The sequence below is a fragment of the Lynx canadensis genome, chromosome B1 (assembly GCF_007474595.2).
Source record: "Lynx canadensis isolate LIC74 chromosome B1, mLynCan4.pri.v2, whole genome shotgun sequence".
In the NCBI taxonomy this organism is placed as follows: Eukaryota; Metazoa; Chordata; class Mammalia; order Carnivora; family Felidae; genus Lynx; species Lynx canadensis.
This window is the reverse complement of record NC_044306.2, coordinates 15,903,821-15,926,940: the sequence shown is the minus strand read 5'-3', so window position 1 is coordinate 15,926,940 and position 23,120 is coordinate 15,903,821. Positions and strand designations below refer to the sequence as shown.

At 41.9% G+C, this 23,120-nt stretch overlaps 1 protein-coding gene and 1 pseudogene across 1 annotated transcript in view; one reads left to right on the top strand and one right to left on the bottom strand.

Moving 5' to 3' along the window:
• Positions 1-3,233: 3,233 nt before the first annotated feature.
• SNX25 (sorting nexin 25) overlaps positions 3,234-23,120 on the bottom strand; it is a 131,210-nt gene continuing 111,323 nt past the window's right edge. The window contains exons 13-19 of the mRNA XM_030312132.1: positions 19,884-19,997; positions 14,675-14,839; positions 12,071-12,188; positions 8,087-8,153; positions 4,981-5,162; positions 4,360-4,460; positions 3,234-3,827 (exon numbers count right to left, since the gene is read on the bottom strand). Coding sequence (XP_030167992.1) covers positions 3,747-3,827; positions 4,360-4,460; positions 4,981-5,162; positions 8,087-8,153; positions 12,071-12,188; positions 14,675-14,839; positions 19,884-19,997 — 828 coding nt within the window. The 3' untranslated portion in view covers positions 3,234-3,746. The remainder of the gene's footprint in view (positions 3,828-4,359; positions 4,461-4,980; positions 5,163-8,086; positions 8,154-12,070; positions 12,189-14,674; positions 14,840-19,883; positions 19,998-23,120) is intronic.
• On the top strand, positions 12,012-22,018 carry LOC115511796 (annotated as a pseudogene).

Genomic DNA, 23,120 nt, shown 5'->3' with positions numbered 1-23,120 from the left:
AATGAGTCCTTAAAGATCCAGCTCTTTGCCTACAGACTGGCCTAGATCATATCAAATAGAGAAAAACGCTCCCTAAAGAAAATTATCTTTTTTTTTTTTAAATACGGCAGTCTTAGCTTTAATAACTTCAAAAGTATAAATGCTACAAACTTATAAAAAAAACACTGAAAGCTTAACTCTTTAAAATTTCTTTGACCCTCACTTAGTTTTGTGAATTTTGGATTATTAATTTTAATTTGTTGTTTTTCATTAAAAATTTTTAAATTTAAGGGGCAGCTGGGTGGCTCAGTCAGTTAAGCATCTGACTTCAGCTCAGGTCATGATCTCGCGGTTTGTGAGTTTGAGCCCCGCATCAAGCTCTGTGCTGACAGCTCAGAGCCTGGAGCCTGCTTCAGATTGTGTCTCCCTCTCTCTCTGACCCTCCCCTGCTTGCATGCGCTCTCTCTCTCTCACAAATAAACATTAAAAAATCTTTAAGATTCATAAAACTATTAAAAAGAATTTAAAGAAACTTTCAAATAATGTTCTTTAATTGTGTAGCATTTATACTTCCAAAGCAATTAAAGCTAAGACTGTACTAAGTCTTTTGGGACATCTTATATTCTTAAAAGAAATTCTTTTCAATAGTTGGCTAATTTATTATAAACTTCAAAAAAAGTAGGTTTAAGAAACTGCTTAGAATCTTCCCTTAAAGATCTTAATGAATAAGACAACTGCTATATTCCCGATAAGATAATCAGTTGAGAGAGATGTTTCTTTGTGCTTAGACTCATTTGCTAGATTAAAAAAACCTTAAGATTCATTTCAAAGCAAAGTAAAATGTGAAAAAAATTTCAAATCATCTCTCAATATAAGAACTGAATCTAAATATGTTAAAATTTTTAATTAGGCTTTCCTTGCATTAATGAGGTCCATAAAGATAAAAGCTGATAATACAAATAATAGGATCCACATGGAGAAGACTGTATAGCAATATATGTCTGAAACAGATACACTGAAAAGAATGTCTTTTTTTTTTTTTTAATTTTTTTTTTAACATTTATTTGTTTTTGAGACAGAGAGAGACAGAGCATGAACGGGGGAGGGTCAGAGAGAGAGGGAGACACAGAATCTGAAACAGGCTCCAGGCTCTGAGCAGTCAGCACAGAGCCCGACGCGGGGCCTGAACTCACGGACCATGAGATCGTGACCTGAGCTGAAGTCGGCCGCCTAACCGACTGAGCCACCCAGGTGCCCCTGAAAACAATGTCTTAAAAATACCTTATCAACACCTTCCTGTAAGCATACACTGATGTGGCTTTATTTTATAAATCACTACCATCCTTTCTGAAAGTGGATTTAAACAGGATCTCATCTTAGTACAATTAATCCGTAGGCATCAGGCACTAAAGAAGTATGTATGGTAGAAAATTACTTGCTCTTGTCTCGTGTTCCGCTTTGTCTATGTTACTTGAACTTCATTTTGCCACTCTATAAAAAGGAAAGCAATTTCAACAGACTTAGGTCTGTGAGATGCCCTCAACGATCACATACTTCTCTCTTAAATCTCTTAAGACGGATAAACTTAAACCATTCCTGAAAACTAATCCTTTTCTTTTAAATTCTCTACCGAAGACTCCCTCATTTCCTCCAGGAACGTGATTCAATACATCAAACCCTTTGTAAGATTTCACACTACCTAGCTTACATCTCTTCTACAATATAAGCCCGCTTGCTCTGCTCCTAATACCATCCATACATGGTATTCCTTCAACCATCGGAAGATCTAAATCCCCAACCAGTATTCTTTTCTCCACACTTAATCCAGTCCCTTAAGCCTGTAAGAATCCGAAAAGTGGAATGTAATAAGGCAGTGCTTGTTGGTTTTAACAGCACACTTGATAGATAAGCGAATCTTCCTTCATCCCAGAGACCACTTTTTTGACTGCCATTAAAACACAGGTCTGAGAAATCCCCAGTGTAGGAATTTGACACGCGTCATATGTGGTAATATGCTACGCTTAAGTGTCTTCAGTAAATCCGACACAGAATTCAAAATTTCAGTTTACTGTAGTTACCATAAAGGGGGTACTTCTGGCACAGACGAGCCCTTGCAAACTACCACTGCTGCAGACCGTGGCACACACCTTGACCTGTGAGTGGAGTCTCACTCTTTAACTCACGTTGAGTTGAGGCTTCCAGATCATTAATCTTAAAACAAAAAACAAAACAAAACTTCTAAGATTCCTTATAGCTGATAGCTCATGACGAAGTTGAAATTTACCTTCAAGAAAGATTGAGGAGTCAAATAGTTATTTTTCTCACTTGCAGTGGACACTTGTAACTGCTATGGTTTAATTACACACAAGGTGGACATTACCAGTAACTGTGTTACGATGACATCCTGAGGCTCGGTGATTTCATTTGCTTCTCTTATCTGAATGTGTCTTTTCTACATCCCTGTGAAGGATAATTCTTACTCATACAAACAGCCAACTTTGGTTTTTTTCTCAAGGGTCAAATATCATCCTGGTTTGAAAAAAAAAAGGATCAAAGAGCCGTGACTAAAAGAATCCCAAAGATAAAATTTGGTGTACTAATTTTTAATCGTTTACCTTTTAGAACTTATGTTTCATATTGAGAACTTGGCAGGTATGATCTAGTAATGCCATAATCAGTACCACTTGAGTATAGATACAGTAGTTTTCTTTCATGGATTTCAAACTGAATTTTTGCCCATTACTTTGCTTTCAATGCTCCTGGGGGCTACAGAGAGGCAAGTGTTTTATTATCACTGCATGATAGATGGTGAATGTTTATTAAGTGACTTGTTCATGGCCCCACTATTGATAACAAAACACCCATACCCTGGATCTCACCTAACGCCCGAGTCCACAAGACCTGATGATATAATCAAGTCCCCAAAGTCCCTTAAGTCCCTTCCCTCCTGTGTTTCCCTATCTCATTCCTGCCCACCCTTCAAAGCCCGGCTCCTATCCCACTCTCCCGAACACATCATTTCAAGCACTAATTTGGCTCTTCTCATTCACATTAAAAATCAGATTTTTTCACATATTCATTCTGTGTCTGGAGGAAGGCAGCCAACTGTATACCTCCTTGGAGAAATCCTTAGGTGCACAGTGGTTTTGCCAAACAAAACAAAAAAATTACTCGATAAATATTTGAACTGCCTGATGTATTTTAACCTCAGTTTTTTGAGACGTAAGCACCTTAAATATCATAGAGCTCTGTGATTCATTTTTATATTTTATTGCTTCAAATGCTTCAAACTATGGGAAATCTTTGGTAAAAATAAAGACAAAAAAATTTTCACAAGAACTTTACACAAAGCATTGCACAACAATGTTCTTCAATACACATGAAATAATAGAGGAATGTTCAGAGTCCTCAGTGAGGAAAGTAACTGTACAGTATTCATAGTTCTTCATTTTAAAACAAAAGTTTTCATAAATATTTAAAATATTTCCTAAGTTCTTATCACATATTAACATCTGTATTTCAATCAGTGTGTTGAACTTATATTATTATTAAAATAAAAATAATTAACAGAAGTGTGTTTTTCTGTTACCTGTGACAGCATCAAGTTCTCCCTCCCCAACCAATTCCGCTCACTTCCCACGAAACTAGAGGGAGGTAACTAACATAAAAATCAATATGGTTCTCAATCAAGCCCTCTGCGGAAAAGAGGAAAATATTTCATGTCTATTGTTACACAGACATTTCTCTGGTGGTTTGTTTGTGCAGTCTCAGACTTGGCCAGCTTTCAGCTGATCTAAATGACTTCTCAGCTCAGGACACAGCTCAATTAGCAGCAATTCCATCAGCACCTAAACCAAGAAAGAGGAAAAAAAAAAAAAAAAAGTAGAAAAATGTGGGATTTTTCTCTAAGGGTGCACGCCTATGTCTAAGAGAAAAGTCTAATTTTAGGTCTAAGATGATTCTCCACAAACCACTCACTCTCAAATGAATGGAACTCATATAAACTCCATTTAATATCAGATTGATTCATTTCAGGGTCTCCTTGCCATGTCACACCATCAACAGTATTTCATATTTAACATTATAATCAGACGACTTGGAAACAGTCTGCTTTGCTGAAGTACGAAAACTAAGCAGTCACACAAAAAGGTGATGCGCATCTGGTCTGAGAGAAGGACGGACTGCGCGCTGGAGGCATGGTTTTTCCCTTTTCTTTTACCAAACTGAACAACTGAACAGTCAGATGACAATGAAGCACAGTACATAAATGGGGTGAGAGTTATAAGCAACAAGAATGATTAAGTATGCAACCCCCACATGTGAACAGAAACGTAAAACTGAATTAACAGTAAATCCTCTGGTTGCCTTTCAATTACTCACAAATAACAGATGCTTATTGGCTCTTGTTTCCTGCAGTGCGTTGAAGATTTTTATTATACCATGCCGGGCATTTTGCTGTCCAACGAGGCTCTGAAGCGTATCTGAAAAATCAGGTTTACATTCTGTGCTACTACTGACAAAAAGTTTACAATCCACGCATATTCAGTGAAGGAGACAGGACACGGTGTACCCACAACAAATAAAGGCACTGGGGCAGGAGGGACATAAACGATCGGTTCTCTCAAATGTTTAAAGAGAAAATAAGTCTATTTAGAAGTTTTCGACATCAGGCATTTATACAAATTACAATTTGAATACATTGCTACCCAATTAAAAAGTAACCTCTCTAAACCGTGTACTCTGGCAGGATTTTTAAAGCACAAAACTTACTATCTGTTCTAAAACATTTTTCTAATTAAAAAAAGCATTACAATCACTACTGTTCTCATTAAGATTCTCAGTATAATTCCTTAGCAAGGGACAAGTTTTAAAAGAAAAAAAAACTGATCATTTTTTTTCAACGTAAATAACGTTTTCTGAGAGATATAAATGAAAAACGCCTTAATAAAGTTAGTTCCCTTTGTGTCTCTGTACGTTTCAGGATCAGAACTGAGGCCTCACCTGGAATGTTTTCAAGCAGCTTCTGCTGTGCTCTCTGTTTTGTTTCCTGACTTTGTTCTTCGCTTCTGATTGTGGTTGGAGGTGCCAATTTCCCATGTGGCCAAAAAGCATCCCGGAAAACGTTGATGTAGTAAACCAACATTTGCTCGCTGAAAATCCAGTTCACGGTGTCCCGGATTTGTCTTTTAAGAGAGAAACGTTTCTTGGATGACGTTTTGAAAAATGTTATCCTCTATTCTCACAAGGCATTTATCAGTGGGTAGGTTAAGATACAGCCTGATCTACACGTTTGATAAATAAACTAGGAATTGAATTTTTAAACTCGGGCTCGGAAAGATATTTTTTATTTTGGTGGTGCTGGGTAACCATTCATCTCTCAAGCTCACATGCCCATCAGTGCTGAGCTATCCAAATGTTTGCCACATGGTACCTGCAATCTGTAAGGACAGGAACTAAGAGGAAACTGATTTGTTTGAAGCTGGCAACTTCTCTGTGCACAGTGCTTCACACACCAATTTCTCCAGGAAGTGGTATAAACTGAAAACATGCATTCATTTGAAGACTGTTCAAAGTGGTGTGGAAAACTTTCCTGAGCTCCTGGAGTCTTGGGGAGGAACCTAGCTATTTTCGCTGTCTCTTGTGTCGCCCTGGCAGATCTGCTGGGCCGAGTGCTCTGACCCAGCGTAAGCATTTCGCGTGCTCACAAGGCGAGGAGAAAAAAAGATACCACCTTTCACCCTAAAGTGAAGGACTCCAGAAAGATAAACTGCTATCTAGTGTATTTCACATTTCCCTGGGAATGAAAGTTGGGCAGACATTTGACTTGCACAGTTAACAAATAAATGGCTTTTAGCCGGTTCTCCAGGTCTTCCACGCAACCCTGTTTCATTAGTCATTAGAAAAATTCTAACCCGTGACAGGATTTCTACTGTCGAGAGACAAGTAACACAGTTCAAAGACCCCAAGAGAGGTTGGAGGGTGAAAAGGGGGAAAGAATCTTGACGATGCCAGAAAGACCTGAAATTTCAAACTCAATTCATGAATTACAATAAATCAAAAAGCCTTTAAAGAATCTGACTTCCCAACCTGATTTTTAGAGGGGCAATGTAAGGCTTTCAGAAACAGTATCTGAAATAGATGTTTCAAGCCTCGTACTTTGCACAGTTATCAGTTACCACTGTGGTCTACGCTCTGCTATGAGTTAAAACTGGCTTAATTCTGTTTATAACTGCATGTCTCCTAAGATACTTCCCTATGCTGCCTAGAACTGGGCAATTCATATCTAGACCAAATAAAATAATTGTATTAATTTAATGGGACTTCTGCTTTAAGAGAGAACCTGCCAACCTGCCTGCCTGCCTAAGAAAAATCTACGTAAAAATGCAGACACCTTCCGCCGCCCCCCCACCCAGTCTTGTTTTGAGTTACTCACTGGCACTACATGAAGAAAATTTCACTTTGCAACTCAAAATTAGGTAAGTGACTCGTACCAAAGGCCATCACCTACGTATTTTCTATCAATTTAAGTCTGACTCTCAATTAGCCAAAACCAAAGGAAGCTTCTGAATCAATCCTGGTGTGTGAAATTATAGCTGGGACAAGGCACGAGGCACATACCGTGCTGCTGCTTCATTTTGTGATGTGTTCTCTCTGCTAAAGGCAAAAATAGCAAAGGGCCAGGTGCTCCATCATTTCTCTGCCTGATAAAAAGCCCACTGAAATGAACGGCCTGAAAACTCTCTACATGACGCCTCTCCTCCAAGCCCCATAAAAATAACTGCCAATGGATTCACCACACACAGACCGCCACTGCTCATTTATAATTAAGAGCCAATATCATAAATAGGAGCAAGAAAAGTGTGCATGATTTGCTGAAACTGAAAAGGAAAATAAATTAGCACGTCTGTAGTACTGGGAAATACAGGGCCATTTTGGAATTTTCTTTATCCAAAGCCCATCTATGTAACAGTTAAGAGGTTTGCCTTAGATTGAAATGGTAAGTTCAACAGGCCATCTTTCTGACGAAAACAAAAGCCTATGATACTAAGTCAACTAAATATGCCACTAATACCATTTGTTAAAAAATCTGACAAGTGAATTTTGCTTCTGACCACAAGGAAAATATATTCTATTTGGGAATGAATAAAAAGATAATTTGCTCTTTACTGTTTCCCTCAAAAATGTGTAAGATTTACCTGATAACCATGTGTACAAAGTCACTATGATGGTTTTAACAGCTCATCTTTCACTAGGGAAAATCTGGTAATTTCATCTTAAAATATTTTGCTGTACAAAAAAACTGACTTTCCCCCCTTACCTTTTAGCAAGTAATTCACATTTTTATTGTACAGGAAGTCATAAGAGTACTGGATATAGAGTTAAACTCTCATGTGTATGGATAATGTACCATTGCTTAGAATATACACATGGCTTACAATGGTGGTATATGTCCACATATCTCAATGGATGGGTATTAAGATATGAACTAATAAAAGCAATTACCACTTTAATGTTACCCCAACTCGGGGGGAAAAAAAAAAACACATATGGTTTGCATTTCCCTCCAAATAAATACCTGCCAGATGATGTTCATTGCACTTTCATTTTGGCTTAGAGTCTAAGCCTTAAACTGATTCCCATCATGCAACATAAAAACTCTATACCCAAGATACTCAAACTGGTCGTCATGATCAAAAGAGAACTTTACAGAACAGAACTTTTAGGGTTTTAGGGTTTTTTTGTTTTTTTAACTTAATTTTTTTTTTTTTAACTAATCTCTACACCCAACATGGGACTTGAACTCACAACCCTGAGATCAAGAGTCACACGCTCCACCCACTGAGCAGCCAGGTGCCCCTACAGAACAGAATTTCCTGACCCTGTCAGCCAGAATGCTGAAGCTAGCTCAAGCTTTTATCATCTAGTTCACCATGCATCCTGTGGGAGAAATTCGTTCCCTATCCAATCTTAGAATCCTAATGGAAACAAAATGAGAAAATATAATACCTTCAGCTAGAGAGATCCCCGGCTACTATATCACAAGGTAATTTGATTTTTAAGGCAAAGAGTAAGGCATTAATTCAAACATTCATTTCATGAAACTCACTTGTTGATGGTTCTTCCAAAAGTGACCTGAACGAGAGCAATTAATGTTCTTCTCACCCATTTAAACACTAAAATAGAAATGGGGAGAAAAGAATTTATCACAGTATATCACAATTATGACATTTTCGGAGCTGCACAAAGCATAAATCTTACCATTTGACTCAATCTGAGTTCTGACACCAATTAATGACTAGGATATCTGCAGAATTTGGGTCCAGGTTAGCAAACTACTGTCAAAAAAAAACTTCTTCTAAGCCTTCATTTTCCACATAGTAACCAATGAGATGAAACCTAAGAGTTTTTATAGCTTTTCAATGCCTAAACAACAGCTGAGCCAGCGAATGGAAACAATACTCTACTTCACCATGTCCCCAGGCCACTTAACCGTCTGTTTTCAACCAGCAGACACTGCAAAGCCTATTTTAGGTTTCTGTCTGGCTTGTTGAACCCAATTTTCTAACACACTGCTCTGAATGAGAAATATCTGTGGTCAAATGTTGACAAATATTTTGAAATATGAATGAGCTGATGGGCCTAACTTCCCTTTTGGTGGATAGCCATTTGTAGATCACTCCATACTTTATGTATTTTATGCCCTTGGGAGAAAGGTGAACTGTCAAGAGCTGGGACCCTGAGTGAGCTGTGACTTTGGCGCACTCCTGTGCCACTTCCCAGAGCAGCTGGGCACAAATCACCTTCTCTGAGCCTCAGTTTCCTCATCTGTTCAAGGGCATGTGTTTTGCTTTACAAATCTGGTTGACATCTTACGCGAGTGCTGTGAAAGTTTCGACAGACCTAAACTTTAATTACCAACATGAAGACACATTTTTAAAGGTACAGAATATGAATATAAACCAGAAGAAGGCAAAGAAATGTGGGGAGGATGTTTTAGGTCTGCAAATTGGAATCTAAACCAAATTTTCCATCTATATAAATTCACATCCATTCACTGAAATGTTTAGTTACTCACACATAAGCAAATGAGAAATTCAGGCTTGGCTCTTAGAGTTCAGGGCTCCTGCCCCAGTAGGAAAACCTAAAAGGGACTAAATCCACAAACACCTCTGTACGAGGCAAACCACCCAAACAAAATCAACCATCAACACAGACTTGGCCCTAGACTTTTAAAACATTCCAAAGTCATTTCTAACTTTATTATAAATGGATCCAAGTACCCAGCTAAAGTAGTGTTGTTAACCTGTCAAGTAAGAGTCAAGTCTTAGAATCAGAACTATGCTTCAAAGGTGCCTTAAATTTTTTATGGAATTCAGAGCACTCTGATAGCACGCAGACTCGCTCATTTTAGGCTGGGAGCAGCACATCTGCCGGTGCTGATAACCTCACTCTGGCTTTCCAGGGCAAGAGAGACGCAGCTCATACTGTCATGGAAACTGATCTGGATCACCCCAGAAGAACCAAGGGGCACTCGGAGATCGTGGAAGGCAGGAGGTTTATTTTACACCGGTGGGCTCAGAGGAGATCATTCTCCGGAGGTCTGAGCCCAGAGCGTCAACAGAGGGGACAATTTATAGTCTGTTACTTCCGCATTCCTCATTAGTAGTAATTTGGTACATGTGGCAAGCAGGGCGGGAAGAACCTGGAAGGGGAGTCTTAGGGCAGGGGCTGGAATTTCCTTCTCAGTACTGTCGTCAGCCATCTTATAACAGATTTTTCTCTATCAATACGCAGAGGGTCTGAGGACACAGGCAGCTCTAAGAATGCCTGACGGCCAAGCGACAGTTCTACGTTTTTTAAAAGGCTGTATTACTGATCCCCTTTTGTACACTGAACTAGAGCAGGAACCAAAAATGTCTTTGGTACAAATTCTCTCCCAGCACTGATATGACTTTACTCCCTTCTTCCAATCCTCTCCCGGTCCCCATTCCCCATACTGCACAGGAATCAGCCCTATTCTTCCTTCCAAGGACTCATCTGTTCAGACACATAAGCAGCTGCAGCAACACTGGCATTTTGCTGATGGCAAATATATCACATCTCATTATAAATGATGTTCTATTTATTCCCCTCTGAAATGTCACTAGCAAAACCAAATATGCTTCTAAGCAGGCATGTGGTAGAGGAAATCCAAGCTGCAACGACAAGACTTTGGGCCCTACTCCCATCCATCATGTCTCTGGATCCCTTTGTTTCACAAAGAGCACACTGACCAAAGGCTACAATGGTGCTTCCTCATTCTTATCAACTCCGTGGGAAATGGGGAAGACTCACGATTTATGAGCCAGATTTCACTGACGAAGAGTCAGATTTTGGGTGGAGAACTAGTTTTTCCTGCCTACACTGTACCTAGTTAAACATCAGTATATATCTTAGAGCCTCTAAAACATAGAACAGGGATAGATAGCTTTTTCATCTGAAAGGATCTTTGGTATTTGGATGATATTCTATCACAGATTACTTCTTCATTTAACCATCCGCCATTTCTAAAGTTTAGCCTAGTTCCAAATTTCCATTATTGAAATTATGCTAAAATGAACATCCTTATGTATAAATCTCTGCCTGCAGTTTAGAACTGGGTCTATGGCTTAATGCGAATTACATTTTTGGAACCCCTGCGGTGTAAGTTCACCGAAGAAAGAAGCTACATCTGATATACTTTTCTTTCTCCTTACAGAGTGATCTCTAAAACATATGCTCCCAAAGCGTTTGCTGATTGTTTTAGCTCTGGCTTATTAATGACTAAAATAATTAATTCTGGCACTTAAAATTTTCTTGCCTGTGCATCCATCCAGGCATTTTATTGATCACTGACTACGGATGAGGCATCACAGTAGATGGTGAGGACCAAGACACATAAAACATGCTCAAACTTGCAATAGTACTTGAAGTTTTTTCATCTGCTAATAATCCTTTAAGTGATATATTAAGGGATATACAAATAAGAAGGGAAGCCCAGCTCCGTTTCCTATACAGGACCAACCCCCAGCCCATACTCTTCACCCCAAGGGAAAAGCTGCTACTCTGGGTAGACAGCACAAGACAGGACAACATATTACTGGCTGGTGGCATTACGAGGCCTTACCAATGCTTACTCCTCACATGGGTTTCCTCTTGTAGGTGGTCGGCTGTGACTTCAGGCACCTGTCCTATCTCTAGCTAGTCCTGAGGCTCTCGGTACACGGAGCACACTGATCTCAGGGTTCAGAGTGTTGGGGGGCTGTGGAAGGTGACCGTGGGCAGAGGGACCTATTCAGGACTCAAGACTCAGCCACCCAGTACAGTTTGACCTTTTATCCAAGTAATACTCTGGGGGAGAAGCACCTGTGTGGGTCTTAACACGAATACTTTGATTCTGTTTTTGCCCTTGTTTCTGCCAAGTACGTCTCCCTCAGGTACCGCTAGGGTGACATTTCTCAACCTTGGCGCTCTTTTGGACAGGACAGCTCTTTGTTGTGGGCGGTGCCCCGGGCCCTGGAGGGGGTTTGGTGGCATCCCTGGCCTCTCTCCACAAGATGCCAGGAGCACCATCCCCCAGGTTGTAACAACCAAAAGTGTTTCCAGATATCACCAAATGTCCCCTGAGGGACAAAATTCCCCCACCCTTCCACTGATAACCACTTCTCAACAGGGACAGAGGTAGCTGAAAGGCAGGCCTGAGGCATTTCCTGTGTCCCTGACCAGAGTACAACCTCACAGCACCAAAACCTTACCTTTATCAACAGGGCTCCTTCCCTGACTATGCACAATTATAAAGCAATGAGGCTATGCTAAACCACGTAAAAAAGAAATTCAAAGCATTCTATCTGTGTTCAGAGGAACACGGTAGAGGGTAACTCAGGACCCAAAGTTCCCCAAGTACAGAGGTTGTGGCCTCGAGTTCTCCCACAGTATCTGGTTGGCTCGTAAATGTGTTTGCTGATGAGTGAATGGATATAGATACAAATGTGATTCAGGAATAAAGGGGTATTATGAGTGTGTGGGTGGGTGTGGGTGTGTGACCACTTAAATAAATCACAAAGAGGCTTACTTCCTCGAAGTTCAAAGATCTCCCCAATCAACATGAAACATGGCTCAGCCAAGGCATCTTTCCTCCCATCCACATCATCACCATAATCTGACAGGTCACTGTCCTCCTCTGTCTCCTCCTGGGGGTACAGAAAGGTCAGAGGAAGTCACTTATCCAAGAAAGTTGTTAGAGTTGTTCTTTTCTTTCACATGTAAATTCCAACCTATGGGCTCACATTTCAACCTTAAACACTCATTTGACTTTCCTACATTCAGAAATCTATGCATTCTCAACACGGGGCAAAATGTGTACCTAACCCCAGGGAAAAGCTTGATGTTAAAGGCTTATTCAAGGTTTAAAATAATTTTGAAAAACCTCTATCACTGTATTAGTAAGGAGTGAATTAGTAGATAACAAAATAGTTTTCTAACCATTTTGAGTTTCAAAAGTAAACCTTTTTAACTTAAAAGTCATGATTTTAAATTCGCTGTTAAAATGTTTTTTTAAATTCCCTGTCTTTTTAAATGTCTTTTTTTTTTTGACGTTTATTTTATTTTTTGAGACAGAGAGACAGAGACAGAGACAGAGGGTAAGCAAGAGAGGGGCAGAGAGAGAGGGAGACACAGAATCCGAAGCAGGCTCCAGGCTCCGAGCTGTCAGCACAGAGCCCGACGTGGGCTCGAACTCACAAACTGCAAGATCTCATTTTCCGATCTGTGTATCAGCAAGTTTCAGTTCAAAACTCATTATTTGCCAGGTACCAGGCTACTGCAAATAGGGGTGATGTGGGTCCAGACTTTCGGCGGCCCACAGCGATCTGGGGAGAATGACAAATATACATGCAGCTGTTTCTACACAGGGGGCGAAGTGCTGTCACAGAAGCACAAACACAGGCAGTGGAAGGAGAGCTGAGCATCATTCTGATGTCTGCAGAGGCAACAGCTGAAGCTGTGAACCACGCAGAGGGCTAGTAACAGCACTGTGGGGGACAGGCAGGGCAGGGGAAAGGACTGAGAAGTCAGAGGCAGGAGGAGTTTCCAAAACTTCACAGCAACATCAAATACTGCAGAAGAGGGGGAAGAAGGTGAAAACAGAGAGGAAGCCACTGGATCGGGCCGTGGGCACTCACTCTTAGAGATAATCTCATAGTGACTGAGCCATAAGGTAAACTCCAAGAGGTTCAGGAATAAACGGGAGGTCATGGAGGAAAGCTAACCGACTACGGGCAGACATGACATATATGGCTCCGAGGGGCAGAGGTGGGAGAGATGCTTGGGGGGTGAGCAGGTTTCCACAGAGACCCGAGCACCGGTGTGGATATGCTCTGTGGGGTGTCCAGATTTCTCTCAGCTCAGAATGCAGTAAAGTAGCATGCTCCTGTCCATCATCCACGCCTTCTGTCCGAACTCATTAAACCAATCCTGGCGAAGAGACAGTAGCATTTGGCGATGAACGCCAAGGAGGTAATGAATGTCTCCATAAGGAGACACCAAATTTCAGCAATGGTCTTGAGCAATTTGCTGAAGAGCCAAAGATGGGGCTTCAGTGTCCTAAACATAGCTAGGAGCTGGCTCTGCAGGGAAGCCTGAGCTCTAGAACACAAGATCGTTGGGGTGCCTGGGTGGCTCAGTCGGCTGGGAGTCCGACTTCAGTTCAGGTCATAATCTCACAGCTCGTGGGTTTGAGCCCCGCGTCAGGCTTTGTGCTGACAGCCCAGAGCCTGGAGCCTGTTTCAGATTCTGTGTCTCCCTCTCTCTCTGCCCCTCCCCTGTTCATGTTCTGTCTCCGTCTCAAGAATAAATAAACATTAAAAAAAAAAAATTTAGAATACAAGATTGCAAATGTCTGCAGCCTCTCTCTATTCACTTCCTTACCCATGAATGTCACTCCTAGACTCATCTTCCTTCAGAATATTCCATGACCTTCCATGCCCTGAAAATAAGTTCTGACCACCTCAGCTTGGCATGACCTTGCCCCCGGCGCCTTCTGCTTTTTGCCTAATATTCCATTAATTAGCTCCCTCCAGACGCCCTCCTCTCTAGTCCCATGACCTACTGACTGTCCCTCTCATACCAGCCTCCCCATAATGACGACCCACATCTCCAGGGATGACTGGTCCACCACTTTTACAGGGGCTCCCAAACAACTTCGCATCCACATTTCGCCTACCGATCTTGTTATTACTCTTTGCTGTATCATAACTCTTGCAAGTGGCTTATAGGGGAGCACAAGCAGGTGTCCCCAAAGTATGACAGCCATAATAACTGAAAATGGATGTACCTGCTCCCCGACGCCCCACCAGTAGCATGCTTTCAACAAATATCTGGTACTTAAAACAGCCTTCAAAAAGATGTGCCTAAGTCTGCAAGAATGGCACAACTGGGGTGCACGTGTGGCTCAGTCAGTTGAACATCCAACTACCGATTTCGGCTCAGGTCATGATCTCACGGTCCTGAGATAGAGCCTTGGGTCTGGCTCCACAGTGAGCGTGGAGGCTGCTTGGGATTCTCTGTCTCTCCCTCTCTCCCTGCCCCTCCCCCACTTTCTCCATCTCTGTCTCTCTCTGTTTCTCTCTCAAAATAAACAAACATTTTTTTAAAAAAATGGCACCTTTCAACAGCTTACCTCTTGATGTGAGAAGAAGTCGCGAGGAAGTCTTTCCAAAAATGAGGATAATGAAAAAGTGGATTTTTTCCCCTGCACATCAATAACCTTGAGGTAGTCAGGAGAAGGGCTCAAAAAGGCATAAAGTGCTTCACTCTGACACAGTCTTTCATCTGAAAGCAGATTCTGCGGAGGAAAGAGGGTGGGTTACTCCCAGCGAGGACTACACCTAAACTGCTGGAAACCAGCACAGATACAGGCGAGCGAGGCACAGAGGACTGCGCTGGGGATTTACCTCCCCGATTCTGAACCCCAAACCACTTCCCTCTTCTGCTGAAACAGAACATCTGAGATTAATTGCAGTGATCTCGACCCTCTCCTGGGAAAGTGGAGCACCCTAATCATCCTGCTCGTGGGGGATGCGGCGTGGACAACAGAACGCACTCGGTTTGCACCACAACAAAGAACTCCTGCTTTGCACACAGCTGACAGACCTGTGGCCACCGCCTCTGAACGTCACCTTCACCCGCCTGTGTTGGAACACCTTATACACCACCCACTGCGCAAGGACCCTCTACGCGCTGACAGCACGAGGCCTGCTTGGGATTCTGTCTCCCTCTGTCTCTGCCCTTCCCCAACTTGTGATCTCTCTCTCCCTCTCTCTCAAAAATAAACCTTAAATAAAAAACAAACAAATAAATACTCGAAAAAACACAATACAGGATTTAGGATTAAAGAGACCAATCATGGGGCGCCTGGGTGGCTCAGTCAGTTGGGTGTCCGACTTCGGCTCGGGTCATGATCTCGGTGCTGGTGGGTTCGGGCCCCGTGTCGGGCTCTCTGCTGACAGCCTGGGGTCTGGAGCCTGCTTCGGATTCTGTGTCTCTCTCTTTCTGCCCCTCCCTTGCTCATGCTCTGTGTCACTCTCTCTCAAAAATAAACATTGAAAAAAACTTAAAAAAAAGAGACCAAAGGGAAATAGTACCCTATTTATGATGTAATCTCTCTGGGGTAGAGGGACACTGGGAGCACTGTGCTTCTGCTATGACAGCCTGGGGTGGCAGAAGAGGTTAGGTTCTAATTTTTTTTTTTTAATGTTTATTTTTGAGACAATGTGAGAGAGTGCAAGCAGCGGAGGGGCAGACAGAGGGAGACACAGAATCTGAAGTGGGCTCCAGGCTCTGAGCTGTCAGCCCAGAGCCCGACGCGGGGCTTGAACTCACGAACCGTGAGATCATGACCTGAGCTGAAGTCGGACGCTTAACCGACTGAGCCACTCAGGCGCCCCAAGAGGTTAGGTTCTAGTCTCAGTGGACTTGGTCCCTGACAGTCACATGACATTTGTTCAGGCAAAGGTTGAAATGTGATAAACTCTATGACCTTCTCTAGAACAAGTACTTCTGAGAACACCCCATACTGCCACACAGGGGACAGGGGGTCCAAGGGTGCGACCAACATTCCAGTGGTTATTAGCTTCCTGTGTCCTGCATGAAGACTGGACTGGAAATAGGAACGTTCTGACTCAGATGGAGGGAAGGAGGTTAATGCGGATGAGGAGTGGGTGTCACTACCGCCTTCCCTGGCCCCGGAGCCCAACAGATAGGCCTTTATTCCTTTTACAGAGCATCAAATGTTCACTTGTATGTAAGGATAGATTAGAAGGAGTGAGATACTCTCCCCCTAACTTGATTTCACTTAGCTGATCTATACTCTCCAGCACTATTTTATAAGATAGTAAGAAATGACTAAGTCTTGAACTTAATACAATCAATATAAAGAAATCATTAAGGGTAATAAGACTTTGGCCTAAATTATATTCGATTATGAAGGAAAATAATCAAATTAAATACATAGGAAAAGTCAGAAATTCTCAAAGATGTCTGTGGGGCAAGGTATAATTGTTTTTTAACTTTTTTTTTTAAGTAGCCTCTACCCCCACATGGGGCTCAAACTCACGACCCTGAGATCAAGATCAAGATCAAGAGTCGCTTGCTCTACCAACTGAGCCAGCCAGGCACCCCCTGGGGTTTTATAGTGTTTAAGCTCTTTGGGGATGGCATCCCATTCCCAACTCCTTCCCACAAACACCTAGAGCACGTTGTCCTATTCTAGTGAAGATCTAAGGTGACTATCCAGTTAAGGGGTGATGGAGAAAGGTGTAAGGCACTCCAAGAACAGTGCTGTGCACACACACACCAAGAAGCAGGACAGAGCACCGCTGGAGGCGGAAGGCTGGTGTAAGCAGTCTATTCCTATATGTCCACAGGAATGAAGAAAGACACATGCGTGGCCGAGAATGACTATCTAGATTATTAAATATCTGTATGGTTAGTTTGCTTCAATAGGGAACCATTTCTCATAAATAAACATTCAAGTACACACGTGCTCACTGGAATCCCTTTTTGTGGAAGGTCCTGTGAACCCAATAAAAGACTAAGCATTTTACATCTTTTCCTGTTTGCAGTTGGTGGGATAATATTTGAAATTATAGTCTGCAGTGTAACCTTCCGAAATACATTCAATAGTTAGTGCTTTCAAATAGTCTTTGAGGAAATGGGAAAACAATCCAAATCTGTACTTCCTGGCTTGAAAACCTCTTGATTACAAGACAAAAGGCCACTTGGAACTAGTTTCATCTGGCTTAGCTGCAGGTTATTCTTGCTCTGGGCTGTGCCCACATGACCTACCAGTGGCAGCAGGGTCACAGAGTGTGGTTTCTCTCCTGGCACAACAGCAGAACTAACTAACCCATTTCCATCACCCACAATCCAATAAGGGTACATATCCGCCCTCCCTGCACCCAGAAAGTGCAGGCACAGAGTGTTGTGTCTTGTTTCACGAACAAGATCTTTAACTCATCTGAATGATTCAATCGGTTACTATGTTGGAGTGGGTTTAATGATTTCCTAGACATTCTGAATCAGCAACAAAATGGTAGGATTTCAGTTTTAAATTCTCTTGTAAGAGCATTTTGATGATTCTCTAACCCAGTTCTGCCATAATTAAACTCAGAACATTTTTCTACGGTGCAAATTGTTTTATTTCCCAAGGGAGGTTTATATATTATATACTATACACACATATTATATAATATTATAAAAAATAATTTTAGGAAACAAAAATTTCCCTTGGGAAATAACATAATTTGTATCTTGGAAAACTTTAGAATACACACATACGAACATATTTAGAGAGAGACAGACAGAGACAGAGGGAAAGAAGAAGATATGAATATAAGGGGAAAAAAGTCAAAGCAACTCTGACATTAACTTATTTTTTTATAAAATTTTTTTTTCAACATTTATTTATTTTTGAGAGAAAGAGCACGAGTGGGGGAGGGGCAGAGAGAGAAGGAGACAGAATCTGAAGCAGGCTCCAGGCTCTGAGCTGTCAGCACAGAGCCCGACGCAGGGCTAGAACTCACAAACTGTGAGATCATGACCTGAGCCGAAATCAGATGCTTAACCAACTGAGTCACCCAGGCGCCCCTGACGTTAACTTATTTTAACAACGACCCATACTTCTGATTCAACGACTATATTTGAATATAGCCTTTACTAAGAATTTGGCAACATCCACTATTTAAAATCTCAGGACTTCTAGCTACCATATATAGGCAAAAAGTGTTTCACAAGGCAAAGTTCAATGCCTCCAAAAAGAGCTTTGGGGGTCCATGGTTTGAGTAACTTAACTATACTCTGCATATATAGAGGGCCCAGCAAAGGAAAAATATATAGTGGTTGCTACTAAGGATCGTGTATCTTTGGCCTTATTCTCTAAAAACAGACTGAAGACAAATAATAAAGCATTCAGAGGAACTTAGGAGAAGGTCTTTAGGACCTCAGAGTAGGCAAAGATTTCCTAAGAAGCAGAAAGGCAAAACCACAAGAGAAAAAATTGGTATTTTGGACTAAATTAAAATTAAGAACTTCAGTTCATTAAAATAAGTCATTAAGAGAGCGAAAAGGCCATCCACAGAAAGGGAGAAGGTATCTGCAACATAAACGGTTTGATAAGATTTATGTCCAAATCACATGCAGAACTCCCACAAAGTGGTAGGGAAAAGACAGGAGACAGGACAGAAAAGCAGACTCGACTTGGCCAGACCCTTCACGAAAGAAACTATCCAAATGGCCAAAGACATACAGACTGGTGGTTCATATCATTAGCTGTCAGGGAAATGCAAATTACAACCATAACAAGATACTACCACACACCCACCAGGATGATTAAAAAGAACAAAGCAGGGCCCCTGAATGGCTCAGTCAATTGAGTGTCCACATTGGCTCAGGTTGTGATCTCATGGCCGTGATCTCGCAGTCAGTCATGAGATCGGGCTACGCGCTGAGGGTGGAGCCTGCTTGGGATTCTCTACGTCCCTCCCCCACTTGCATGCGCGCACATGTGCACGTTTTTCAAAATAAATAAATAAGCATTTTTTTTTCTTTAAAGAACACGGCAGAGAGTCAGTGGCAATGGCGATGGGGAGCAATCAGAACCCTTACATTCTGGGGTGACAGTATAAAAACTGCTACAACGACTTCATAAAACTAAGAAACTCAGACCCGTAGGTATTACACGACATATATTCACCAAAAGACAAGTACTAGAAGTTTCTAGAAGCTCTCTTCATAAATGGCCTCAACCGGAAACCATGCAGATGCTTGTCAAAAACAGAATGAATAGAGTACAATATGTTCGCACAGTGGGAAATCTACACAATAGTGAAAACGAACGATCCGCGGCCAGAACAGCACTGCGGGCCAGAGTCCCCTGAACACAGTGTCGAGTGAAAGAGGTCAGACACATAGGAGTCCATACTGCATGATTCCATTTATACAAAATGCAAAAACAAGTGTATCTGGGCTGTCAGAAGTCAGGATCATCACAGCCCCCGGTCGGGGTCGGGGGCAATGACAGGAAGAAAGCCGGAGGCACTGGCAGTATCCTATTTCCCGGACTGGGTGCTAGTGCGTGCACGGTGTGCTCAGGGTGTGAAGGAGGACACAGTTGTACGCGTGATTTCTGTACTGTACATATTTTATATTTTTTATATTTTGTGTGTGTAGTATACTTTCATGACAAACAAATAAGCCAACCAAAGATATTTTGAGGATCTGGCATGACCAGCGAGCACAGGAAGCTAATGAGCAAGATCTTAGAATAATGACAGTTTAACCCCAAAATAACTAATTTTTCCTCTTGGATCCAAAACATTTCAGTTGCTTACCTGTAAAAACTTATTTAATTGATTCTTTGACTTTTCCATAAACTTGTGATCTATAGATTTGAAAGGCAGCTTGCTAAGAGAAGGCAACTGGACTTTTTTTAAAGAAGGGAAACACTGTGGAAGAAAACATTAAATGTTAGCATCTCAGTCATATTTATATCTTGGGGGGGGGGGGGAGTTTAGATTTATAATTAGAACAAACCAAGTATCTTCCTGTTCTTATTCCTCTTGAGATTTAAGACCTTGAAAACCCTCCTGTTCTAATCCGGCTCCAAGGAATGAGGAGGAGCAGGACATTTGATGAAAAAAGTCTAAAGCGCACCCGTAGGCCCACGAAGGCCTGGAAGCCGGGCAGCCCTGAGGCCAGGCCAATCGGGTGGATTTGTGCAACACGAAGCAGCCCAGTGCTCTAGGCGGGCACACCCGGCTCACAGACGGTTTTTCTGTTAGGATGTGCTTTGTTTACAACATCTCCACGTGTGGACAAGTTATCAAAGCTGACAAAAGAATACAACGGAAAGAAAGAGTAACTGGGCTTGTAGCTTTCTTACCGCCTTTCACAATGTAACCATATTAATAATAATACTGCATATTAATAAATAATAAAACTTCCCTTTGTGGATGAAGGCCTACATTCTGCCAGACACTGTGCTAGAAGCATGGCGTCTGTACCAACAGCTCTAAGAGTTGGCAATGACTATTCATTCCTGTTCTACATAGGATACAACTGACGATCAGGATTAAAACCCAGATCCATCTGACCACACAGTCTGTGTTCTTTGTGCCAATTTCCAAACTCTCCAGACTCTGCCCCCATTTCCAAACGCTGGCCTTCATGAAGGCACTGGGGCCATCTGAATGTGCTTAATGAAACCAGCTGGCATCGACAAGTCAGGGAGCACAGAGTCTGCCTGCCACAGCCTTCAGTGCTGCTGACCCTTGGTGCACAGAAGGGGCACAGGAGCACCCGCTGGCCTGGCCGTAGCAGGAGAACGCGTGGGACAAGTCAGTCAGAGCAAGTGCATGCAAGTGCTTCGGGTGCCGGGAGAGGGAAAACTGGCCCTTCCCTCGCAGCCCACTAAAGGACCAGCAGTACAACGGCACGTGCCCAAGGCTGTACATAAACCAGGGTTCCGACTCAGGGAACAGTCGTAGAGAAACGAAACAGGCAGTGAGCGTCAGAAGGGAAGACTGCACTTCCCTGGGGACCCGAAAAGGTGCTTCCTGTCCCAACTGTCAACAGAAAGCATTCACATACAAAAACATGACAACTCACAAGATGCTAATTTCTAAGGGTGAGAAAAGAACCCAGTGATCAGCTAAAGAGAGGAGAAAAATGACAGACATGGAATTTTATAAGGCTTATTTCCTCTAAGTCTTTGATCTACTTGTTTCTGGTTTTCTAAGAATATTTTCCACATACATTTTATTTCAAAACCTCCTCTCAATTCCTTTTTCTCCTTCTGTTTTCGTCAGCAACTAGACTGACCCTAAACTTGGCTTCACAATGGTTTGTCACAGGGCAAACAACACATTTTTCTGCAGTGTCAATTGTACTCGACAATTTTGGCAAAAATTTAATCCTCTATCGAGATGGCAGTTTGCTTTCCACACTACCAGGGTGACCACAGTCCACTGAAGAAGTACCATAGTCGGACACTTGGTTGTGATTTTTAAAAGCATTTGAAGAAGTTATAGAGGATGCGTGCAGGGAAAGCAGAGCGGGAAGTGACCAAAGCCACTGATGTCAGTGTTCGTTCATCTGTCCATGCCAGATGCATCGTGGAGAAGGCGATCGGAACGGCAAGGCAAAAACCAGCCAAAGTGAGAGTGACCAGGCTTGTTTGGGATCCCTATTGATTAAAGTATTTTAATAAGGGAAAAGTCTATTTTGCTCATGATGCTCTTTAGCAACACACTGTTGGGGATATCGTGCTTCTCAAAGCTCCACTGTCCCACGAACAAAGCAGGTAAAACATGAACTGGCCGAGATCGTTTTCAAAGTTGGACAAGTCACAGATCCAGTGATGGGAAAACCCTTTGCAGGAACTCCCTATCTGGAAAGTTGGGTCAGTCTGGAACCCGCCCACCCAACCAAAACTCTGGAAGAAATGAATAGCTCTTCAGCAGAGTAAAGGGGGACTGGAAGAAGGAGTCAAAGGGAAAGATATCTAAGTTGGCTTTATGGAAAACAATTTTTCTAAGTGTCGTTACAAACTGTCCAATTTCTCTTCTGGTATTTATGGAACAGGTAAAGTAAATAAGTAAAGGCCTTGTTAAAATTTTTCATAAAAGTTTAAGGTCATGTTTTAAATTTCCTTTTCATTAGACATATTTTCTCTTACAGTAAGTATGCCTAGTAATCCCCATTGTTTTGTAAGCTCACTATTTTAGAAGGTTTTTTTTTTTTTTTTCATTTGCCAAAGGAATCTTGAATTTATCTTAGAATCTTTGGGGAGGAAAAAACCTTTTGATATCATAAAACGGATTCACATTAAGTGGATATTTATTTTTGGTGGTACATATTCAAAATTAATTTAAACTTTTTCTCTGATTTAACCAATTATGAATGGAAATAACAGTCTGATTGAGGTCAGTCTGTATCAGATTAAAGTCTGTATTAATAAGAAAGCTGACATATAGAAAATAAAACTTGAAAATTCGAAAAAAAAAATAAAGGCACTTGAAGAAGTTATAGTATTCACAAGATAGTGATTAAAAAGGTTTAAAAAGGGGTGCCTGGGTGGCGCAGTCGGTTAAGCGTCCGACTTCAGCCAGGTCACGATCTCGCGGTCTGTGAGTTCGAGCCCCGCGTCGGGCTCTGGGCTGATGGCTCAGAGCCTGGAGCCTGTTTCCGATTCTGTGTCTCCCTCTCTCTCTGCCCCTCCCCTGTTCATGCTCTGTCTCTCTCTGTCCCAAAAATAAATAAACGTTGGAAAAAAAAAAAAATTAAAAAAAAAAAAAAAAAGTTTAAAAAAATCCCCTCAGGAGAAAAGGTTATAGGAAATAGACATATTTCATTTGCAGAAGACGAGTCTGATAGGTGACCACAGGATTTTACCAAGAGTCAGTTCATTCTAAGCCAGAGAACAATAAACAGAAACAAAAGTAGACGTGACTGAAAAGCTTTTCAGTTGCTGGGGAAGAGGGCAGTCACCTCCAGGAGGGGGAGAGTTAGAGAAGACGCAGTTCCTGAGAAAGATGGAAGAACAAGGAATGGAAAGTAAGATGACCCGG